Source organism: Channa argus, chromosome 7 (assembly GCF_033026475.1).
Source record: "Channa argus isolate prfri chromosome 7, Channa argus male v1.0, whole genome shotgun sequence".
NCBI classification, from domain to species: domain Eukaryota; kingdom Metazoa; phylum Chordata; class Actinopteri; order Anabantiformes; family Channidae; genus Channa; species Channa argus.
This window is the reverse complement of record NC_090203.1, coordinates 17974639-17998581: the sequence shown is the minus strand read 5'-3', so window position 1 is coordinate 17998581 and position 23943 is coordinate 17974639. Positions and strand designations below refer to the sequence as shown.

Sequence of the window (23943 nt, the reverse complement as noted above, 5' to 3'; positions counted from 1 at the left end):
AGTTAAAAACAAATCTAAAATATGATTTCAATGCAAAAATATTAAATAGAAGTCTGAGTGATTGAAAAGAGAACTAAATAGAAAATGATTGCAAAACATGATGATATAATGTCTGTACAATGGCCAATGTAAAGACATTTATTTATGATGGAAACCAATGGTTGGATTGCAGATTTCAAATCTGCAGATAAGCCTAATGGATTGCAGATTTTAAATAGTGCTGAGATTTTAAATCTGCAATCCATTAGGCTTATTGTATGTGAATATTCTTCCACAAAGTGATGATCGCCCTTCTTGTATGAGGTCGTTGTTTCGTGTGTTAAAGTACTGAGGAAGTATACGTTCGGAGGGGGCTGCCAGTTTTCACAGCCTGAGAGAAAAAGCTGTTGGGGGGTCTGAGGGACCTGGCACAGATACTTCCCCACCTCTTTCCAGACGGCAATAGGGTGACAAGGCTGTCGGAGGGGGTCACCCATAATTCTGGTGCTGCATATTTATGGCAGTGTTCTTCAAATCCAATTTACCTGGGGCAATCAGGTTTCTCCAGTCACCTGGCCTCATTATTGAAACCAGGTTTCTCGGTTACATGGCATTTAATAAATTAACTTACGGATTAATTTAATGCGTTTACTCACAGATTGTCAGGAAGTCGTTCCTGCTGATTATTAGCCTAATATAATATTTATTTGTTCCTATAGCAACACAATTAAAGGCAAGGAGACAGTAACACAAGGCACAACAATAGGAATAAGGCAACATGTGAGGTAAATAGGGATATTAAAGAAAATAACTGTAGGCCAAACAGTTCAAATTATATACATTTGCATTTTATATTATATTCCAACCTTTCTAATATCCTTCCTTAACTTGAAGGAAACACGTCTCCACTACACCAGCGAGTAACTCCCCACCGCCCTGCTATCATCAGCTTTACCTATAACGAAACCGAACTGAACTCGGACGCAAATAGCCAAATAGTGGGTGACTGTGGGATTTGTAGTTCCTTCGTCTTCGTCTAGCGTTAACTACGTCAGCGGAAGTATTTTGCGAGTACGTGAGTGAGGTCACATTGGTTAAAGCTATGGATTTCGTTTTGTAATGTTTTGAGATATCGCCACAATGGAAACAACAAATACAGGTATTAGATATTTCTGCTGCCTTAAATGCTTATTCCACATCCCACGAGAAAACCTTACCTTATATAAAAACATGATAAGTTAAGTCTCTCTTATACAGTTTTATTTAGCCGCGTGCAAAAGGTAATTCAGTGTTAAAGAGTCGTGTAGCTAATATTAGCTAAGCTATGTAACGAAAACTCATTTTCTGTATAAAGGTAAACACAACAACATGTTCACTAACATTAAGTTGTAGCATAACGCTATTCAACCCTTAATTCAAACCACCATTTTCATTTTGCATTCACGCTCTTAGTATCACCTGCTTTAAAGTTAATGTTTTTAACATTGGACACAAAATGCACTTCGACACACACTCATGCACACGTTTCTAATAATTAACATATCAAAAGGGCAAACTGGGGGTCGATTAGAGGGTTGACCATGTTCTAATAGTTATCTTTTTGTCCTGCTTCCTTAAAAGAGGTCCATCTGAGGCATGTGGAGAAAGATGTCCTAATCCCCAAGATGATGAGGGACAAAGCCAAAGAGCGCTGTGCTGAGAAAGTTGAAGGTGTGTCTGTCTGATTGTCTTTCTCTGACCCATATTGACGCTTGGTGTCCCTTGGTGTCTTTCTGCACAAACAAGCTTGCATGTAGGATGCGGTTTCTTTTTTAATGTTTTGAATGGCGTGATTGAAGTCATGCCGATGGGAGACCTTTTTGTAGAGAAATTTAGGCCACATTTTTTTGCGTTTAGCATAAAACCACCAGTTAAGCGGTTTTATGGTAAAACCATGTTCAGCATTTTGATGGCATAGCAGGAAATTATAAATATTAATAATGGCAGATGTTGATTAAACTTTCTCGGAAGCCATCATTTATTTATTTACACAAAGTTTTCCTACTGTGACATGTCAAAATGGGTTGAAAGGGAGGGATAGGCATTGTTAAGACTATCAGTACTTCTTCACTTACCAATACTGCTTATAAATCTGGTACTTTAATAATACTTCTATCTGTACTATTTGATAGTTTTTGATCAGAAAAAACAAACAAGTTATGTCTCTTGACATTGTTTAATCTTCTTTAATCTGTACTATTTATACATTTAAAATATTTACTAGCAGACTGCAAAAGCAGTAGTAGAGAAGGCATTGGGTTGGATCACTGTAGCTGCAAAAGGTGCAAAAACTTCAAATGGTGCATTAAAAGTGTCACAGATTTTAGTGAAAACAGAAACAAATAACATATGATGCAATACTAATACTAACAGTCCAGTATTAGAATTAAAACGTTCACCATTAACAGATCCTCAATGTAAGTACATTGTGCTGATAATACCTCTCTTTCAGTCTTCATTTCAGGAGACTAAAAAATATTGCAATACATTTGTTGCAATTTATTGCTTTTTCATTGAGTGTAATTTTACTGTGTGGTAGTTTGCTTGCACCTCCCAAGTCACTAACTCCGCCCTTGCTCTAGAACTGAAACTTTGAAATTCAGATTGAATTCATGAACAATCAGCTGGTTAATGATTACTTGAAATAATGTAATGGTGTCTGTATTGTTTAGTTAACGCTGTGTGGGCTCCAGGCTGCAAGCTTGACTATCCAGGGCAAGAAGCAAGGCATTTGAAAACTGTGCATTTCCCTGTCTGTATGTGATTAATTCCTATATTAACACCAATATTCCGTCCTTGTGGCGCTGCACTTGTGGCAACGAGCATTGTCAGCATCAACTCTAGTGAGTAGTAACTACCCTTTTTTAACATTAATTTCTTCCCCCCAATATCACTAAAATCACGTTCCCTTTGTCTGTGTGTGTTCTGCATGGTGTTGAAGAATATGAGAGAGCTGCTCTCATCGCCCGCACACAGGATCAGATATCTTCTCTGGGCTGGGAATAGTAAAAATGCATCATAGTCAAATGTCTTGATTGGAAACTGAGTTAGAGACATAAAATGTCCAAGATAACTATTAAATAGCAGTAATTAATAGTAAATGTTTTTAGTCACGTTTTCCCGATAGCAGAACCAAGCTTATTGATCCTACTGACTTTAATATTTACGCCTGGGACTAATTCAATACTGCTCAGCAAAATGCTATTTTGCCACAGTGTGATAAATGATAAACAAATTACTCTTTAAATGTAGAAGGTTGTCACATTTCCAACTTAATAATTGAAGTTAAAAAGCTATTATATTTTTTCTCTAGTTTCATTATACATACAGTTATGAAGGCAGGCAGACTGAAGAATCTCTGTGGCTTATTAAAGTTTTGTAAATACAGTAGAATTGTGATGTGTTTTGTGCTGAGCTTTTGATTTGTCATAGCAATTCCAGCACAGGTATTATTATTTCATTAATCTAACAACAATTCATTTAATTAACTAATTAATTTCATTATATTATTTTGAGTTTTCATTTCTTTATTAATGCATCATTACGATGCATTATGAGGAAAATAGGAGATATTGTGCCCGAAATTCCTTTTTTGCTGAAACAAAGTTTAGAAAAATAAATGTAAAAATTCTTAGCGTTTTTCTCAGGTCTGTTAAATCAGACTGTAGTGTGTGTGGTATTGTGATCTTATGATGACAGAATAACATCTGTCATTGTATGTTATGTTCTGTTTATTTTTTTCTTGCAAATTTGTCTTCCTTGCAGTATGAGGGTAACTTTGTTCCACATAGCACAGATGCAGAAGTGTAGCAACACAAATGCACAAAGGAATATGTGAAGATGAATTAACACAAGTCGTTTTTGTTTTGTAAGACAGTTTACTTACTTTCTAGTGGAAAGTGGCTGTGCAGAGATTATGCTAATCTATGAGATTTAGCTTTTTCCTTTTTCGTTTACTGGCTAGCAACTCAGCTATAGCTGCTAAACAGAGATATTATTTCACTGCTTCCCTGCTGATCCAGAGAGACATTTGTGTGGTGAAGGGATGAACACAACATAATGATGCAAATCAAGGTAGAACGATAAGGAGCATCTGAGCAACGTCACTACGCAGGGTAGGAGTTCAGCCTTGTTTACTGCCATAATAAACTCAGGGTACATCCTACTGCTTAGTAGGCCACGTTTGTCAGGAAAGTGGCCATAACAAGTCCCATGCCACAGCAAATATGGTTGAAAATCTCAACCACTTTTTAAAATGGGGAAAAAAGTGCAATTTTTTCAACCACTCTGTCATTTCTTTAAAAATACTAAAATAATTAAAAATTACAAACTAAAATCTAGTGGTCAGATGCTTTGCTGTGTCAGTCCAAAAAAGTTGGTCAGGTACATTCTGTTTGCTTTCATTTTTTTTGAGTCTTATATAAAATTAAAGTCCACCTGTAGCCACCTGAACTGACTGGACTTAGGTCAGACAAACATGTGCACCGGGACCTGTGCTCCTGGGAAAATGTAAAATAGAAGAAGTCTGGAAACACCAGGACTCTGCTTAGAGTTGGCTTTCTGACAAAATCAAGTAACCGAACATGAAAAACTTTGGTAAGGCAGATGACCAGGAACCCACTGGTGACTGAAAGCACTGCAGTTGTTCACTTACGGAAATGTGAAAACCAGATGGGACAAAAATCTCCACCAGTCCTTTATGGTTGAGTGGTTAGATGGAAGCCACAGCCAGATGGACTTTTTCAGAGAGCATTTAAAGGACTGGACAGATTAAATAATCTGCAACACGTTTTTACCTTTTCGTTATGTGTTATTGTGTGTAGATTGATAGGCCACACTTTTTGTCTGAAGTAGTCAGGTACAAAGTGTATGGTCAGGGCTTGATGTATGATTATTGGTTATATGGCTATTTTAGTCACAAACTCAACCCTGCATCCATTACCATTCTTTTAACCCTCTAGTTCCTGTGCCATGACCTTGTGACTCTTTCTGACAGACGAGTTTCCTATGACTGAACACTGCTTGTCCAGTCCACGGATTTTCTTTAAACTAAAGAGCAGATCAGTTGGCATAACACCAGCTGCTATTTTATCTGCATGTAGGTGGTGGCTGCTGCTCTGCTCACAAACTGTGAGCCCTGTCTACTGCAGCAACACCTGATAGTGACAGGGTGATGTGGTTTCTAGAACTATGATGACAACGCTTATGAGCCAGTGTGTACTGCTTACGCGGGGAGACAATGCACATACAGCACGAGGTGATGGGACAGACAGTGTCTGTGTGGGTTGTGGAAACCCCCCTCACTTTACTAGCTTCGCGTCCCACTCATTTTCACACCTCCATCCTCCACCCTCTAGCATTTCATTCTGTATAGATATGTTTGTCTGCACTGGACTCCTGTGTGTGTGTGTGTGTGTGTGTGTGTGTGTGTGTGTCGATGATTGTATTTTACAAAAAAGGTTAAAGCAAAAAAAACTTGCTGTGAGTATGTTTTCCTGTGTTATTTGCTCTTACACACCCATTGTTTTACTTTGTAGACTTTGTAGTTGAGGCAGACAAGTGCTGCAGACCAGTATACATCTTTTGTAGTTTTACTTTACCTGACGTGATTTTTTTTTCTTTTCTTTTGATGATTCATGACAATAGTTTTGTTTCATACCCAAACCATTTCACATACTCACATGCTCAGTTAACAATATCTTTCACATTACCACTGACTACTGTTATGTTTCTGACTGACTGATTTTTAGAAGCTGGTGGTGTATTGGCTTCATTAGGTGAAATATATAGTGGGTTGAAACAGGTGTTGTCCCTATGAATGAGATTTATTTTTTTTAGTATTAATTGTTGTATTGTTCAGAGATATATTAACATTACTCAAAATCTTGATATTTATTTGCCATGGCTTCATTATGTGTTAAGGGTTCACACCTTTTATATCTAGCTCCAAAAGTCTAGATGTCCCTAAACATTTAAGTGCCGTGCTTCTGCTTTCTTCTAACTGCGGAAGTGCACTTCTGCATCTTTAAAAATGGCCTGAAGTGAAGGTGTCCTCTCACATTGGTTTAATAGGGCCTCTCCTAACATAAAACTACTTTCTTATTAAGTCAACCTGGATGTAGCTGCTTCTGTAGCTTCTACTAGTACCATGGGACAGGGGAGAGGCATCTGTTCATTAGATTAGTCGCAGTGGTCTGCTTCTGTAAATTGGTTTTGCAGTTGTGTTTTTCACATCTGCAAACAGATGAAAGTGTCTGTGTGATAACCATACTGATGCCTTTAATAAAGGTAATTATGATGTAATTTTTTTGAAAAATTATATGGGACGATAGTGATTTTAATAAAAGCCCTGAGAAAGAACTTGCTAACAAGGTAAAGACTCAGTCTCAAACAGCTGTTTACATTGAGGACCTTGCATGTTTAATCTGGAATACAATACTAGCCATGGTGTCACGCATCCTCGTGGAAGGACATTTCATTAGTATCCTAACTTTTCTTTGAGTCCCAATATTTGGTGCTCATATAATTTTCTTTTTTAAAACTTTTGTGGCATTAGATTAAAGCTTCAATGGCGGACATTGAAACAGATGGGTCAGAGCAGATTTGCATGTAACAAAGTGGATGGTTCATAGGTGCGTAATTTTTGAAAAGTACCTTTTTGATTTGATGGACACTGTGATCAGCAAAGCTCAAGCTAATTTTAAGTCTTTGGGGAACAGATGTGTTTACATTTGTGGGGGGTGGGCTTACTGTGACAGAGGCAGTATGGAAAAGGTGCAGACACTCTGTGGCCATTAGTCATTTTCACACAAAGGTAACATGGTTGGAGTTTGATAAGAGGTCTGGCAGTGTGACCTATGTCCAGGCTCCTTCTTCTGGACGAGTACAAATATGAGGCCCATCTTGGTTTGCTTGTGGCTGCTTTTGTTTGCTCTTCTGTGTGTTCTGAAGGATCAATTGTTATAAGTAGAAAGGACCGTTTAAAGTTCTGAAGTAGGCTCTATTAATAAATGTATGTTTGAGGCTATTGTACATGTTGTGCCAGTTCCCCTTTTTCTGCTAATTCCTCCCTCTTTTTATCTCCTTCCCTCATCTCCTTTTAGCCTTCAACCACTGCTGTAAAGAAGCTGGTTTCTTCATGGTGTTTAAGTGTCGAGAGGAGAATGCAGCCTTGAAGGAATGTCTTACACTACAGTGAGTATTTTTGCAGTTTATACTACAATATCCAGCATTAACCCACCAAGGTGGCTTCCATTGTGTTGATGATTTACATGTTGTCCCACAAACACCTTTTACATGGGCTTACCCACCTTTTGCCACACACTGACTGTGTTTACATACACCTAAGTAACCTGGGTACTGAGAGAAATCAGATTTCTTGATTAATTGGGAGAAATCCACCTTTGGAAAACGAGGTTTCCCTAATCTCTACCCTCACTTCAGATACCAGTTATCTCGTTTGCATTACAGTTAAGAAATTTGCTTTCCTGTGAAAGCCAACTGTAACGTGGGTACTTACAGTACGTTCATGTAAATGCGGTGACTTCAAACTGCTGCCAATCGAGTACTGTCAGGTAGACTAAAAACCATATAATCACTGTCAAAGTGCTAGTCATACCAGGCTACATTAATTCTTTGAAATAATGGTGTACGTCTGTTTTCCATCAGCTACCAGGACCCTGCCTTCTTTGAAGAGTGTAAGAAGGAGTACATCCGAGAGAAACTGGAGTATGAGAGGACGGGAATCCCACAAAAGAACAGGAAACAAAAACTCCCAACTAGCATGTAATGAACAACATGACATCAAAATAACCTCCCTCATTTTAAGGAGAATGTATATAATGTGACACTCTGGCCAGAGCTAGCATCATGTTCTGCACATTTATGGTACATGGTCATAAGGCTGAGTTTAATACTAACAAAGCCACAAGTGTTTTATGTACATTCGTAGGATGAGTGACTGAAATTACTTTGATGTGATATTTTTTTTGGTCTGTATATACACAAATCAGTCACTCCAGGAATTAATTCAGCAAATCCCCTCTGAATTCTGTCCAACCTTGCAGTTAAAAACATCATAAAAACACTGCAACACATCACAATTTCTTTATGAAAGCTGACCCAACATCATTTAGCATTTTTTTATCTGCAACTATCACAGAAAGGTCCACAAATTTCCAGAGGGATTGACAAATTATTTTCCATTAGATTGACTCAAATGTCGCATTAGAATAAGCTTTTTAATAACCTGACCGACTCATCAAAATTTACATTACATGTACATATGATCTTTGTTTGCTAGAATATAAAGAAAGAACGGATCATGGCAGTCACTTCCTGTGCCTACATCTAAAACGTCGTCATAAAAGTCTAGTGCTCCAGCTATGAGGTGTGCAGTCATAACTAAGGGATGGTTGCACTGTGTTAAACAATTTGTAATCTGTTTGTGCTCCACATGCAGGGACAACAAAAACAGCAATAAAGCATCTGGCTTGTTGCCTTTGCCTGGCCCCACAACTTGAAATATTATCCTCAGGAGGTGCATAACATCCATTATCTTTACCGTTTGTAACCTTAAACTTGTACAAGAATTGTTAGGGATCTGACAGTTTATAAAGCAATAAAACCTGCTAGTTGTGATCAGTACGTATGCAGTAAGATGTGACATGGTACATACTCTGTGACAGTATATAAGAATTATATGTGCAAAGTTTTAGACAAAGTATGACCCATTTGTGACTGCATTTTGTTACAGAAGCTTTAACATCTGTTTTATTCAGCCATCTTGCAGCAGTGTCCATAAGCAACACATTTCTAATTAAATTGGCCACTATTCTTGGCTCTAATTGGTAGAAAAGTTTCTACTTGATAGGCCTTAAAACAGACAGAGCTAAATTAACTTAATTACAGTTTCAAGCGTTGGATCACTATATTTAATTCTTTGTTTTTTTTAAATAAAAACAATTTGAAATTTTAAAGTTTAGATGGTTTATTTTCTGTTTCCTTATAACCACTTCCAACTTCAGATTTTTTCATTGGGGTAATTTGCTATATTTTATTGTCAAGAACCAAATTTTGAATGAGAAGCCTTGTGATGATGTCTTGCCAAAAGATTAAGTGTAAGGTAAATGTCTGTGGACAAGAAATTATTTCTTATATACCAGAGCCTAAAATATAAAGATCACAGAGAAAAGACAGTCACTTCCTTTACTTTGTTTAATTGATCATATTTACAAACAGTCTGAAGTGCAGTAAGTCTAAAATATAATCCATATCTACTGTACATTGCATTTTGGTTTGCAAATTGTTTACAGAAGTATGAAACTACTGCTGTAAAATAACATTTGTAAAAAGTGAAGAGCAAAAAGACCACAGTTATGAAACATATGGAAGAAGATGGGGGGGGGGGGAGACTTTTCAACAACCATGGACCTTTGTGCTTCGTGCACATATTTATCAAGTCACAGCTCACATTAACTTATTGTCTTGCCACCATCACAGACAGCTCTTATACACATCAGAAGTCTTAAGGGTTGGGGGAAGGGAAAAAAAACCAAAAAGCTTATAATCTTGAGTGCAAAACCAATTTCGGCAGAGTACTGAAGCCCACATTTACATGTATACACAAATGCACGTTCTTCCTACTGTATATCTTGTATTCTACTTTGTACATCTTTCAGTATATACTCATGTGACCATTAAAAAGAGAGAAGACTAAATTTCCTCATCTCACAACAACTTACCCCTTACTGCAAAACAAATGAATCATAGATGAACATCGGCACACTACATAGTTTAGATACATTTCCAGTGGTCCAAACCCCCCCCCAAAAAACCCTAATTGTATTTTCAAAATATTCAGACTTTCAAAACACAAATCAGTCACAGTAACACCAGCTGGTGGTTTTAATGTTGTGCTGGAAATCTCTTTTGTCTGTTACAGTAAATGTTATATTTTCTGTATGTGTTTTACTTTTTGAACAAATCCTTGAAAGCTACCAATAACCAGATGCAAATTTCTTGTTAGCCTATGTGTTGGCAGACTTGGCCATTAAAGCAGACTTTGACAGGGCTCACCATAGGACAATACTTCTGCTTATGATCACCCTATATCAGGACGCACAGTGTATCACAGCTTGCTGCATATGGGGCTGATTTGCAGCAGAATGGTCAGAGTGTGATGACTTCTGCTCATCAGAACCACCAGGTGGTGTTAATGTTGTGGCTGATTAGTGTGCAGAAGATTTCCAATTCCTGTTCCATGGGTCCGAATTAAAAGTCCCACAGAAAACATCCAACAATTGCACAATCCTTTACAAAAGAAAAGAAAATAATAAATACTGGCACTGTAGTTTTTTTTAAGATAATTGACTATGTGATATCAGGCAGGTAGACAGGCTTGCATGAGATGTGAAATTTCAGTGAAATCATAAACATTTTTTTTTTTGGTGCAACGGTTTGTTTGTTTTTTCCAGAAAATAATATATTTAAAGATTACAATTATTTGCTATTCGTTATGTGATCTCAAAATCCAAATACTGAAACTGCATTCTGGCAGACTGAATGCCTACTTTGATCAAAAAAATAAAAAATAAGCTCTGAACAAATATCTGCAATTGCCCTACAGTTCCTGTATGTCTGTCTTTGTCACAGTCCATACACATCCCCCTTCCCAGTCATCTTCACATGATCATGACATACATGGGACTACATACCATGTATGATTTACAGTGACCATATGTAAAAAGGTTTGCATTCGAAGGAGTATAGTTTTACAAATTGAAGTATTACTGTATGTGTCCAGGTGAGGCCCCAGTAATCACTAGCCACAGCACATGAAGAAAAGAGGCCCTTTGAGCCACATTGGATTTGCGATGACAAGATAGAGATGCGGGCAGGCGACAGGTGCCCAAATACTGGTCTGCACACACAGGCACACTGTGTTTGATGCGTGCATATGCACACACAATGAAACCGCTCGTATGCATACATGCACACGCTTATGCACGTGCATACAAGGACACATACAAACGGACAACTATTGTTTTTGTTGAGGGTCTCTCATCAACTTTTCTTCTCCATGTTCAGATATGTTCACCGATGCGGTGTGCAGAGAAATAAGTGAGTTTACAGAGTCTTTACCTCAAAAAAGGCCTCTTCTGGCCCCAAATAGTTCCCACAACCATGTCAGTCCAGCCCATAGGAGTGGTCTTGTCAACTTAAGGCAGGTTAGGTGGTAACTATGTGGCAGGATGGAGTCCATTCATTTATCCCTTTGTTTAATTCCATCCAATTACACTCTATTTCAATCATCTATTCTTATTGAAGTTCCTCTCAATAGGGCCTGGCCCACTCAGTATTGGGAGGGCTTCTGGGACTGTAGTTTCCCATGGATGATGACAAGTTGGATGCAGGGGAGTGTCCCTCCCAGAACACTGCATCACTAGGCTTGGGGGGGCTGGGGAAAGACCTTGAGCTTTCATCCAAGGAAGCCTGGTTCATGGGAGGTGGGGGCAGGACAACAGAGCAGGTGTCACTCCCAATCAAAGCCTCTCCTGAACAGGTCTGGGAGGGCCAGGGCCCATTGTACCAGCAGTCCTCCTTAAGACTGTCTGGCAGCAGGGTGCCTGATGTACAGCTGACAGGTGGGCATGGGCGGCCGGAGCAAGATGGGAGTGGGGGGGCACTAGGGGGACGAGGCATTGTTGCCCGAGGAACTGGGTGGTTGTTGTTCTTTTCCACATCATCTAAACACTGGACTGGAACTGCTGAGGCAGCTAGAGACAGAGAAAGTGGTGGGAGAATAGAACGGAGAAGACAAACATACAAAATAAAGGGAGGAAAGTTAAAAAGAACTAGCACTAACTTCACAAGCTGTCATTTCATGGACACTGATCATTTCAATAAAGGAAGCGGAAGCAGCAGCATCAGTGGCCTTGTTTCATCGGTAATTATTAAACTTTTTTCACAGCTCGAGTAGTTACAGAGAGACCCCACTGTTAATCAGGCTTGGAAGTATTGAAACCTGTTAATTATTGTGTATCCTAAAAATCTTTACTAAATAAGATCTTTTTATAATGTCACATGACATATTGCTGTACGCCACTACATTGAAATTATTTGCATGTTGGTAATTTGTAGTAACTACATTTAACTTAAGTTAACAGGTAAAAGTCAGAACTAATTAAGATAACTTCCTACAAGTGTTCCATTAGATTAGAATATTAGGTGACAGTAGGGCAGGTGGACAGGGACTGTTGTGTTTTCGTAAAGATTGGACATGAGGTTTTTTATGTATAAGGGGGTAAGAAATTTGTATAATAGAATTGTCATCTTAAATCTTGTTATTAGCACAAATTCAGCATCCTCACGTACTTTTGGAAGCTTGTTTACACCCCTGAAGCGTTTAACAAAAAATCCCCAGCATTGTTGAAAGGTTTTTCTGTTCTCTAATGAGAACAGAACAGAGTCCTGTAAAACCGTCTAGGGGTTAAATCTCACTCAATGCAGCAGGATAGATATTGTACAAGAAAACCAAACAACAAACCACACAAAAATAAATAAATTTAAAAAACAACAACACCATAACAAAACCCAATCAAACAAACCTCTATGCATAAACTAAGCCACAAATCAAATGTTGTAATCTCACACACATCATTGCTTTGATATCAAATCATCATCTTGAGCGAATAATAAAGTTTAAATGAGAGTATATCCTCTTGCTTTTCCCCCCTACCTCTCTTCATCTACACATCATCTATCCATCCATGCATCCCTGCTACTCTTCCATGAGAGGGTCTCCTGAGTCTAGGATTTGAATAAAAGTGATTCCAAAGGCAGAACATTAGACGAATACAGATGCACAATATGACAGAATAAACACATAGCTCGCTCACTTCACCCTCCCTGCTTCTCTCTCTCTCTTTCGTTGCCACTCCAGCTTTCCTGATTTCTCTCCATCTGCCTCATCCAAGTTAAAGGATTACCCTCTTATTCAGCGGAATAAATAGGCCATGATTTATTTTCTTGCTATATTTCGTTCTAATTTTCACCTCCTGGTCTCCTCTTCTGACACTCTGAGGGAATTGACAACAGAGGTAATCTCTCCTAGGCTAGAATACCTCATCTTAGACGGAGGAAAGACGAGACATAGAGCATTTTATCATAGCCTTTATCAAACTGTTTGAGTGCTATGATAATATCTACATTCTTATCACACCCTTATACAAATTGCAACAAGGAACAGCAGGAGAACTCATCTCTGTGAGTAGTACTTCTTTAGAAAAGCCTTCCTTTAAGTGAGCAGAGGCAGTAGTAACCTCCTCCTTTCCTTTGATGTTAACCACATTAGTTCCTGTGTAGAGAAGCAAATTTGATATCCAGTTGCTATACTTATAAGAGCACATGAACTATAAGTCTGCCTCTACGGGACACCCAGTTTAAAAAGTCATGTTCTAATGTCAGATTGGTTAAAAATGCTAAGTGACAATATATTTACTATTTGTCATTTCACTCCCTCTGAATATGTTTTCCCTGATATAGAACAGGCCCAATACAAAGATGCAAAAGTTACAGTTCCATAACCATAGACAATTCATATATAAAGATGAGTTTACACGTGCACATATGGTTTTAACTAAAATGATTTAAAAACACAAAGGAAGCAAATGTCCATTTTGTGTGCACCGTACCTTGTCTTGTTTCACTGATCAGTGGCCTGAGTTTCCTGATCAGGCCTGTTTGGTGCTTCAGCTCTGAATGGAGACGAGTGACTTCACAGCGCAGAGCCTGGTACATCTGCTGTATGCTCCTCTCACTACAGACAAACACAAAGTTTTATTTAACTCTAAATAAAATAATTATGTTTAAGGCATGTTGGCTTTGCTAAGCAGTCTTTGAAAGATCATAAGCTAGAATTAGTCAGAATATTATTATATATTCTCAATATAATATTCTCAAAAACGACAACATTATGAGCAATCCTTAAACCCCAAGCACTGTTTCCAACTGGCACAATGCAGCAAGAGCCAGATCTACTTACCAAATTTCAGACAGTTCTGGGGAGTGACATCTTGGTGATAACTTTAACTCTGCAATATTGTGTTTCTTTGCTGACACATTTAACACAGTCACTAACTGTGCTGATGGAAGGCCACAGAGGAGTTTCAATTGTATTCATTTCACAGGGCAGGTTCGTATTATTTCCTACATTAACAACAATGTCTTTTTGTAACTCTAAATGACAGACTGTATTGACGCTAAAGGTATTTTAGGCTAGCAACACCTACAAACTGTCCTATCCACACCTTACATAAAGACGTAAAATCTCATCAACGCTTTGTGTGTTAACTTCAAACACCTGCTTGAAACAATTTAAGAAAAAAGAAAAAAAAAACAACTGTGAAGAACAACGACAAGGTTTTGTGCTGCAAAACACTAACACCATCTAAAAACTCCTGACACTTCAAACAATAGCAGAATTTTCTTTTTGACAGTAAGTCTGCACTAATTTACAGGGGGATAATGTCACTGAAAAGGAAGGTGAAACGTTTTTATATAAGACATAGAGCTTAAACACATCAAAACACAGGAATGCAAATTTAACGTAGTTTAAATGAAGTCTTTAGTTTGGAGTGATCATGTAAAGCTCAGTTGCCTCTGCATATTAGATAGTTCCAACTTAATTATTTTAGCCTCTAGTTCTTTTTGTGTGTTTTGTGAAGTGGTTACTGCAACACTGGAATTTCCACTTTAGATTACTGAATTACGATCCATTGAACTAGCTACAAATACTCACTGGCCACCTTATTAGGTACACCTGTACAAAGCAAATGCAAACCAATACAGCAGCTCTGCCATGAATTCTACATCTCCAATGTTATAATTTTTGAAAGTTGAAAGTTATTCTGCTCTGTTTATTATTGAGGTCATAGTGGGTAGTAGAGTCATACTGGAGTGCATTATAACCAAAGTTGGTTGTAAAGATTCAGCCTCCTCATGCATTTTAAATAGAGTGGCCAAACCTTTAGAACCACGTCTTCTTATAATTAGATTAGATTGTAGAGGTGTGCCTAATAAAGTGACCAGTGAGTGTCTCTGTCCAGCAGTTACGCAGATACATAAAGCTGCACCCTCCTCTAGTGGCCAAAGAGGAAAACTACAATCCACAGAGAGCATGTAGCACAGAGTTTCTGAAAGCACATCTCGAGTGCAGCAGTGGACCTGTCTGACCTGTCAAGACTGTCATATAATTTCTCCCAAATTGTCCCTTATATTGATCCTATTAATACTAAATTTATAAGGGTTGGTCACTAAATTGATCACAAAACACTGTACCTTGCGTTATACTTTGCATCACAGATCTGGTCCAAGTCTGGTCCGTTATGGCCATGGGGTCCCTCCTAAAGCAAAAGTAAGTTACGCAAAATAGTACGTGGAGGTGTAGTTTGAAGTTGTTTTTCATGTTACTTGACAAAAAACAAGACTTTTCTTCTCGCCTTCAACACTTTCTCCTTTCTTTTTTAGCTGACTCTTTACATGCTAAAGAAACTTCATTCTTTGCACACTTTTCTTCCTCACCGGACTCCCACTGCCCTAACACCACTCCACTGTTCTGCTCTCCTGTAGTTATGCCACATCTCTCCAACAATGCTGCTTTGTGCCCACTCAATGTTTTCCTGTGTCTATTTTCTATTATCCCTTTCTAATTTTTCAACTCTTTTCCCCCTCCACTTTCACTTACTCCACTTCTCTCCAGCAGCCTGCTGTTTTCCAGCATTATCCTGTCCAGCTCCTCCTGAAGTTTGAGGATCTTTAGGTCAGTAGTGCCTCTGTCTACCTGCCAGTAGTCACTCATCACTGGACACAAACACAAAAAGGAAATTAGATGGTCAGTGTTAATGGTTTATTTTTTTTACTTTTAAACTTGAAAATATTATGTATCTGGGTTCACATTCAGTAGAAAAGACACAATTAGCACTGCCGTGATAGCAACTTGTGTGCTCTAGCTGTACCTTCGCTTGTCTCCATGTCCGTCCTCAACTGAAGCAGCTCCAACTCTTTGGCCTGTAGTTGCTCTGTCAGCAACCTCTCACTCTCACTTTTCTCCTTTTTCTGACCAACAAAGGCAAGAGACAGTGAGGTAGAAGGACAGTCAGACGTTTTGCCAGTGCATTTGGTAAGATCACCTGTGCAGCTGCATTGTGTATATAATGATATCACAAGCTTACTGGTACTACTTAAAACGGCAACTTCATTAATTTTCAACTTATGTTGTTACAAGGTTACAAAATTATATTACAAAAGTATAAAGTATATCTGCAGTCTCAAGACAAAGGTCATAGCACTGTGTGTAGTTTCCTGGTTGTATACATAAATTGGCCATAAAATGTGATATGATCTTTTCTAAAGTCACAGATGCCGGCAAAACTAGAGTATGGTTTAGAACTATCTTGATTTATAAAAACACTCTGTGTCAGTGTACTATTTGTAAGCAGCATCAGCTGATGTGAGCCATGTCTCTCAGAAAAAAAAAAAGATCTCAGATACCTATGATCAAGAGTTGTTGATTTGCATGTAGCTGCAAGGGGTTACAGACTAATCTCAAACACTTTAGATATCAGTCCACAGTTAGCCATAATGTCTATAAACAGAGACAATACTGCTACACACCTGAAGTTTAGAAAACCAGGAAATTGCAAACAATGCCATTACTTTTTCTTGTGACTGTATATATGTGCAGCGTTCTCAGAGTTTCAACATACTGTACTTAATCTTTGTGCCAGGCTCTAGTGTTGGTCTGAGCAAAGTACGCACCAGTTTGTTAAGTTCCATCTGCAGGTCCTCCTTCTCAATATAGATACCTCGGTAAGCACTGAAGGCCTTGTTCACATACTGAGGACCCTCTGATGGAGGTGCATCTGGCCTGAAGAGCTGGGGTAGTAAACGATAAAATGACAAGAGAGAAGAAAAGAGATCAATTTCAATGAATTTTAATATCTGTGGAAGGAAGCTACTTTCCTCCCACCACATCCTATCTCAAAGGGCCTAATGCTGTAGCAGATACAAACCAATCTGATAGAGATAAGACACTTATAAATGAGATACTCTGCCCACATACAGTATTGTCTAGCATTTTCACTTTCATTTCTTTACTCTACCACCTGTTAAGACCCTCCATGTTTAAATATCTCTCTCTGCACTGTCTTTTGTTTTTTCTCCCCAACCGTGTAGGGCTCCAGCACATTGTTTGGCAATGCCATACTTTTCCAGACCTCCTCTCTGTTGTTTGACACGGCAGATTTATTTGTCATTGTTTTATAGCTTTGAGTATAGGCCAACAATATTAATGATGCTGGCATGGAGACTCTCCCAGAGGCAAGCATTTTGCAGTGTTGTGCTGAATTTACTGACATCTCCCAAACTTTCCCTGAGCATTTTATGTTTGTCCATTATTCTAATGTCCAGAAAAAATGGATAAAAGCAACCTTCATTTATGTCCGTCTTTAGCTCACCCCTTGCTGTTTAACCATCTGAAAAAGTGATATGTTATTTCACATTCATTTTCCTCATACTATTCTCTCTTCTATTGTCTTGCCTATCTGCCACTAATCACCATGCACGTAGCAGGTTACACCTATACCTTATCTTCCAGCTGCTTAACCCTCTTCCTCAGCAAGGTATTCTCTCGCTCTGTGTCTCTCAGCCTCTTCTTGATGTCCTCGTAGGCCGTGACCAAGGCAAAGTGGGAAGCGACCGATTCGTCTCCGGCACACACCGATACAGGGCTCTCTGCAGCAGCAGTGTAGACTGTCTCATGTTTAAGGATACAGATGTCATCATCCACTGCCAGGGGGTCCATGCCTGCACAGGCCTATGCTGTGGTAGATAGAAGACCTGGGCATTGCATGAAGAATTTCATTGTCAAATTGATAAATCTTTTCTGTTTGTTTTTTTGCATTGAACCAAACGACTACTGAGAAAAATTAAACATTTGGAAATTAATGCTACAGTGTATTAAGCTAGTGCTAATGTGGAACTCGGTTCTCTGTGCTCTGCATAGCCCTCCCTCTCTTGTTCTGATACAGCTTTGTTTCACTTCTTTCTCTTCACTAGGCTCTGCACGGGCCTTCAGGTAGTCCTAGTTACAACAAATAAGAATCCTTCAAAACATACAAATCAAGCAGAAAAAATTCCCTCAAATGCTTTTCAAAGCAAATACCTTTGCACTGGGATCAGTGCTTTATAGTGAATCGGCATAATGGGAAGGTCTCCACTGCACCTCTTCACATTAAGATATAAGTTGGAGCATATGTCTAATAAAAACATTACAAAAAATTTTGTACTCTGTAAGTTAGATTCTCCTACCATCAAGCACTTAGCAAAACAATTTCTACAAAACATTTTTCAAATATACACTTAAACTAATACAAAACAAAACAAACAAAAAACAACAAGGCCCTGTTAAGGATTCATCCTTACTATAATTTGCACAGGTGCACACATCTAGTGTTCTCCTGACACAGACAACACTTTGGCCACCAACAAATGTGCCCACATAGCTCTACAATCCCACTGTCACTGTCATACACAGTCAACAGAAATGTTACTTCAGATGACCTTTTAGCTGAACAGGGCGTCTCATTTGACATCTTTGCCTCCATCTCTTCTCATGTCTTCAAAACGCAAAAAAAGATGTGAGGGAAATGTTCATATGCCCATGGTTAGTTTCTTTCATACAGGAAATGAACAATGTATAACTTCCTGAGACATTTTCACAAGTAAAGTATTATCAGTGGCTAAGTGTTAAAAAAAAAAACAAAAAACAGAAAATCTCACGAAAATTTAGGTTTAAATGGATCTGAATGAACACAGTTTAGTTAACTGTAGCAGCATTCTGACAACAAAACCTGTATTGCCTTTGACACACAAATGAATTTAAGTGTACATAGACACAAAGTTTGAGATGATACCTGAATGTCAAACAGCAACACTTTATGCGTGTTGCTTAGTCTGGATTTGAATTAAATATGTTACATGGTTTACACGTTGCAGACCTTTTCAATGCTGTGCCCCTAATCTTAAGGGACTTAGTTTCAGAATCAGGTTAAGTGAACTTATTGCTCATATCATGAACTATTATATCTGCATCTGCTCTTCCAAAAGCCCTAGAGATGACATAATCAGAACTCCTGATGATCACAAACTTGACAGCATGATGCCAACGGGAGTAGTCTTTCGAGGTAGAAGCACAGAGATATTTTCACACTGGAAAGGAAGGTGTAAGTATAAAAACATGACTATATGTTATGCCTAAAGTAGAACCATAGGAAACGCGTTGAAAATTGCTGGTGTTGACCTTTCTCACTTCTCTAAAACAGTTTGAGAAATTGGCAATTAGAAGAAGGGATGATTTTTCTGCAGGACTGTGTGCATGAAATCTACACATATAGGTGCTGTGTAAAGGGAAACTCTTATTGTGCACAGATATTGAGGAGAAAAGATCCTGCTTTGACCTGTCAGTCCATTTAACCCTAATCAAAAAATTGGGCGGTTTGGCTTAACTGCCTAACACAGAAATAGCCAAAACATTCTGGTTTCTTTCTTTTTACTGTAACTCGGCAGCAGAGTCAGCGCTACTGATGATGTCAGCATTCAATGATGCAGCAAACACGGAGGAGCCAAGTTTTCCAAACCGAAGGCCAAAGGTTTTTAAAAGTTTCTGATGAACAGCTGGGCAGGTTGTTAGATACAGTACACATCATGGATATAAGCCAAGACAAACGCATAGCTGCTGATTTTCATGAACAAGATCAGAGAATAACATGAAATCGAAAGTGACCCTAGCAAGTTTTTCAAAACGAAAGTGGCCATGATTTCAACAGAAGAAACGAGTCAAGTCATTTCGTTAGTCTTCCCTCGATATAATAAGTCAGTTAACGGCTTAAAATGTCGTGACAGCGATGGAGAGACATTTGTGTATACCGTGGCAATAAAAAACAGCCGTGATCGGGATGTAAACAATCAATGAATCTCATTCTGTATATGATGCTAACGGTAGTTAGTTTCCGCCAGCACAGTTGTCAACCGATTAAACACAGAAGGCAGCCCAAAAATAGCCTGCATTATGATTCACAGTAGACACTGATTTAGGGGAAAATAGAATATATTTAACTAGCTACGATGATTACAATGAGCGATCTGTTATGTTGATACCAGTTAGCTAGCGCTTAGCTAACGTCTACTGGCTATTTGTAGGTGAGGCAAAGACAGTCGATTATTTTTCACTTTCGACCATCACTAACCGTGTTAGATGCTGTCCTCAATTAGGCGTCAGTAGGGCACATAGGATAACCACTACGTCTTGAAAATAAGAAAACCTGTTTCTTGGAGAAAAACAAAGACACGAGTCAAGACTTCTCGCACCGTGTCAGAACTGACAGGTGAGGAAACAAAAACTTCCGGGAGTCACTTGCCTGCTGACGCCCTTTCAAAATAAAGGCACTAAAAGCAGAAGACAGCATATAAAAAAGTAGGAATCATTACAGGGAAAGTCCTCTATAATTTGTATTATGAAGTATTGTGCATTGTGAAGTTACGGAAGACTAGATTTATCCTAGTAAGAAAGTGAAGAGTGAGGAAGTGAAGAAATAAAGACATATTCATTGACGAGGAGGTCATATGATAGAGATGAAGTCCTTAACAAAATGTAATGAATTACTTTATGTCTACTTATAATAAACGAAATATATAAATCAAAGTACATGGTATGTAACGTAGTAGAGGGAGGATTTGTATCGTTTGGAATTTTAACATACTCAGCTTCAGGTTTTAAATGTAGCTCAGTGCTTCGGGCAGCGCCAGCAGGCATCGTCAAATCCCCAGTGGGTAAGTTATGATCCAAGACGGGCGCACTTTCATTCGCCTAAGTTAAGTGAAGTGAGCCACAAAAAATCTAAAAAATGTAGAAGAAATGCGAAAGTCTTTGCTGATCTTTTGAAAATCTTTGATTTGGTATTTTGTTGACTTATAGCTAATTACTATGGTGGCACTGATAAGACTGCTAGGGTTAATGCTGGCATTAGCTTTGTTAATGTTAGCTTAAGGCTAGCTGGACTCACTTTACTCCCCATGGTCAGAGAACTAAATGGAAATATCTATTTAAATATGACAGGACACGGGTTTTATTCTATTGTATGTAACTTTAATTAAGTTAACGTTAGCTATTAATTTAATGTTACAGAGGGAAAAAAACGTAGGTTAGTTAAATAGATTAAATGGAGATATTTTTGTTTTTGTTTACCGATTATCTTGGTGAATCTGACCTTTTTGTTTACATTTTATTATCTTACATTTTTCATTATGTAGTTAAACACTTTTTCCTTAAACTATTGACTATTGTCAACAAGCTCTTAGCAAAGACAGATGCCAGAAAGCATGTCAACATGCTTTCACGTTAACTAAGAAATTATAGATAAATAAACGAGTATGGAACTTTTAAACCTACTAATATTTCACGTTTTCTGAATAATGAATGAATGATCAATACCTACAGTATATTTCACAGAAAATCCCTATAGAAGGGGTATCAGATCGAAGTACATTTGAGAGAGTATAGTATGTACTCACCAACTAGTCCAACCATTATTAACTCTAAATAAAACACAACATTTTTTCCATTAATGACTTTAAAATGGTTTTGCGAATCTGCTTACTAAAAGAGAATGATAAACCAGTCAACCAAGTTCAGGCATAGCTGTGTTTAGTTGATCAAAACATTTTATAGCTAGACTATTCAATATTACGTGTGAATTGCAATATTCAATGTATCACCACATAATTCCTAAGTGTGTAATAATAACTTCAAAGGATGTAGGTTTCAAAACTGAGAAACACAAATCCTGGACTTTGGAAGGATCATTGAGAGGAATCTGAGATCAACATCGTAAAGACTCAAGAATGTAAGCCCAACACTTTTATATACAATAGAACAGACTGTAATGTTATTGCACAGTAGGGGAGTACAACGAAATTGTAGGTACTCTGACCAACAAGTGTCCACTGTAAGACATTTAGTGATTCCTTGATTATAGGTGAATAGAGTTAGTGAAGTGACTTGCTTCCCAAATATGAATTTTATTCCAATTCTTTTTAAGTAAGTAATATTCTTTCACGGTGAGGTAATTATCCTCACATTTGGTCATTTTTTGATTGACGCACAGATTTGGCAATGAATAGAATTGTTTGAAATGTTTATTTTGGATGATAAAGTGAGTGACAACTACAGTGTGTTTGTATATACTTTTAGTGTTGTCAAAGACTCGGCAGTTGATGAGAGAAATTGAGGAACTGCTAGACAGGTGTACAACCACAGGCCCCACCAACCAGAGGAGGCATAGACTGGTAAGTATACAAGTAGTTCAGTGAGTAACTGGACAATCCTTAGGAGAAGCATTTTTTAATGACAGTCATACCCTAACCATTGTTGGGCTTGTGCTTCTATGAGCTTTGTCTTCTGTCTTGCCACAAAAAGTTTGCATATATTGGTAATGAAAGTGACTCATGGCAATATTGGGTTTAAAGGAGAATTTAGATTATTCTCTAAATTATTTGTATAGTCCACAATAACAGTATAGATGCTTAAACCGACATTAAATCTGCTTTACTCACATTTGCTGTCTGTCAGTCTCAGTCACCTTTTGTCAACTGTCAACCGTACATCACAGGAAACAGTAAGGAGTTTGCTTATAGTAGCCGTTTTATTAATATCATACTATTTTTAAATCACACAATAAAGCTAATTTGTAATATATCACTCAAGGCAGAAGTGGTCAGGTTAAATTTCTAAACATAAAGCAGCAAATATGTACTGTATATTTGAACTGTTTTGATGTCTCTAGTTTAGAGAAGCTGCTCCACAACAGTATCTTACCAGTGACATGTTGCATTGTAAACTAAATCTTTTAACATGTTTTATATAGTCTTCCATCTAAGCGAGCAAGGAACAAACTGCTTCAAGCCAAGTACTAGAAAGTGCCAAGATAAATAAATACATTTTTTCCAAACAATGAGAAAGACATCATACTTGCTTTACAGAAATCCTATCAGCGCATGGTGATCTAATTTTGGAACTGTTCAGTAAGTTAAATTTACAACAGCCTCAAAAGCTGTGTTGAATTTTATCCATGTTTATTGCCACATTTCTTTGGTTTTGGGCTTTGGCTATTGCATATTTCGTGCAATTTAGTTTGAATAATAATAGTTACAAATGACCTTGTCATTATTTTATGTGCTCAGGCCTATTGTGCACAGCCATGTCTAGTGGGTGAGTTGATGTTGTAACAGATTCAGCAGGAGCGTGAGGCCAGCATAGAGGAAGAGGGTGAGACCTTGGTCATAGAAGGCCTCAGGTTTGAGAGTGCGACCAGCTGGGAGGAGCTGAGCAGGCTGAGTTCACAGCCTGATGCACGAGGACACCAGGGCAACAGATGACTGATGACTACCTTAGTGGTCTCATCTTACAAGGTCAGCAAAGTCAAACAACTAGCAGAGGTAACATTAGAAGACAGAATGCTACAAAATGACATGATTTGAAATGATGAGCGAAAAGACTAACCAACGACATGTGTAACTTCTTAGAGTTTTAGATTTATCTTCCAATTGTTTCTACATGTTTATGTACAACAGTATGAGTTGCCACTTTGTTTAAATGTTTAAGCAATAACAACATAGTTTGGCAGTTTTAAATTTCCATACTTCTTCAGTTTGCCATTTCAGAAAATGGACACGTATAACATAAACAGTTATTTATGCTGATTTCACTATGGTAAATTGTTAACTACTCTTGTTGCATATAATGTTAATATTTTCATATGTTTATGCTTTACAGCATAATTATATCATAATTGTTCACATTTGTTTGTT

At 38.0% G+C, this 23943-nt stretch overlaps 3 protein-coding genes across 5 annotated transcripts in view; 2 read left to right on the top strand and 1 right to left on the bottom strand.

The window, feature by feature from the left end:
• The first annotated feature begins 994 nt into the window (after positions 1 to 994).
• Positions 995 to 9838, top strand: cmc1 (C-x(9)-C motif containing 1). Its single transcript, XM_067509412.1, has 4 exons — positions 995 to 1138; positions 1600 to 1689; positions 7122 to 7212; positions 7687 to 9838. Exons 1-4 carry the CDS (start codon positions 1120 to 1122, stop codon positions 7805 to 7807), a joined length of 321 nt encoding a protein of 106 aa, XP_067365513.1. The 5' UTR covers positions 995 to 1119; the 3' UTR covers positions 7808 to 9838.
• On the bottom strand, positions 9217 to 20490 carry azi2 (5-azacytidine induced 2). 2 transcript variants are annotated; one of them, XM_067509410.1, is made up of 8 exons: positions 20325 to 20490; positions 17663 to 17916; positions 16837 to 16953; positions 16035 to 16134; positions 15764 to 15879; positions 15358 to 15422; positions 13713 to 13837; positions 9217 to 11795 (listed from the first exon to the last, which is right to left on the bottom strand). In XM_067509410.1, the coding sequence occupies exons 2-8, from the start codon at positions 17879 to 17881 to the stop codon at positions 11353 to 11355; spliced, it is 1185 nt and encodes a 394-aa protein (XP_067365511.1). In that variant the 5' UTR covers positions 17882 to 17916; positions 20325 to 20490; the 3' UTR covers positions 9217 to 11352. The 2 variants fall into 2 exon arrangements, with proteins under 2 accessions (XP_067365511.1, XP_067365512.1); XM_067509411.1 differs by having other exon boundaries at positions 17663 to 17898.
• A 210-nt stretch (positions 20491 to 20700) lies between these two features.
• Positions 20701 to 23943, top strand: part of LOC137129937 (RNA-binding motif, single-stranded-interacting protein 3-like) — a 168059-nt gene continuing 164816 nt past the window's right edge. Inside the window, exons 1-3 of one of the 2 annotated variants that reach the window (XM_067509407.1) lie at positions 20701 to 20907; positions 21889 to 21980; positions 22328 to 22422. In XM_067509407.1, the coding sequence (XP_067365508.1) occupies positions 22351 to 22422 (72 nt within the window). In that variant the 5' untranslated portion in view covers positions 20701 to 20907; positions 21889 to 21980; positions 22328 to 22350. Of the gene's footprint in view, positions 20908 to 21888; positions 21981 to 22327; positions 22423 to 23499; positions 23545 to 23943 lie in introns of those variants that run through there. The other variant, XM_067509408.1, reaches the window with a different exon arrangement.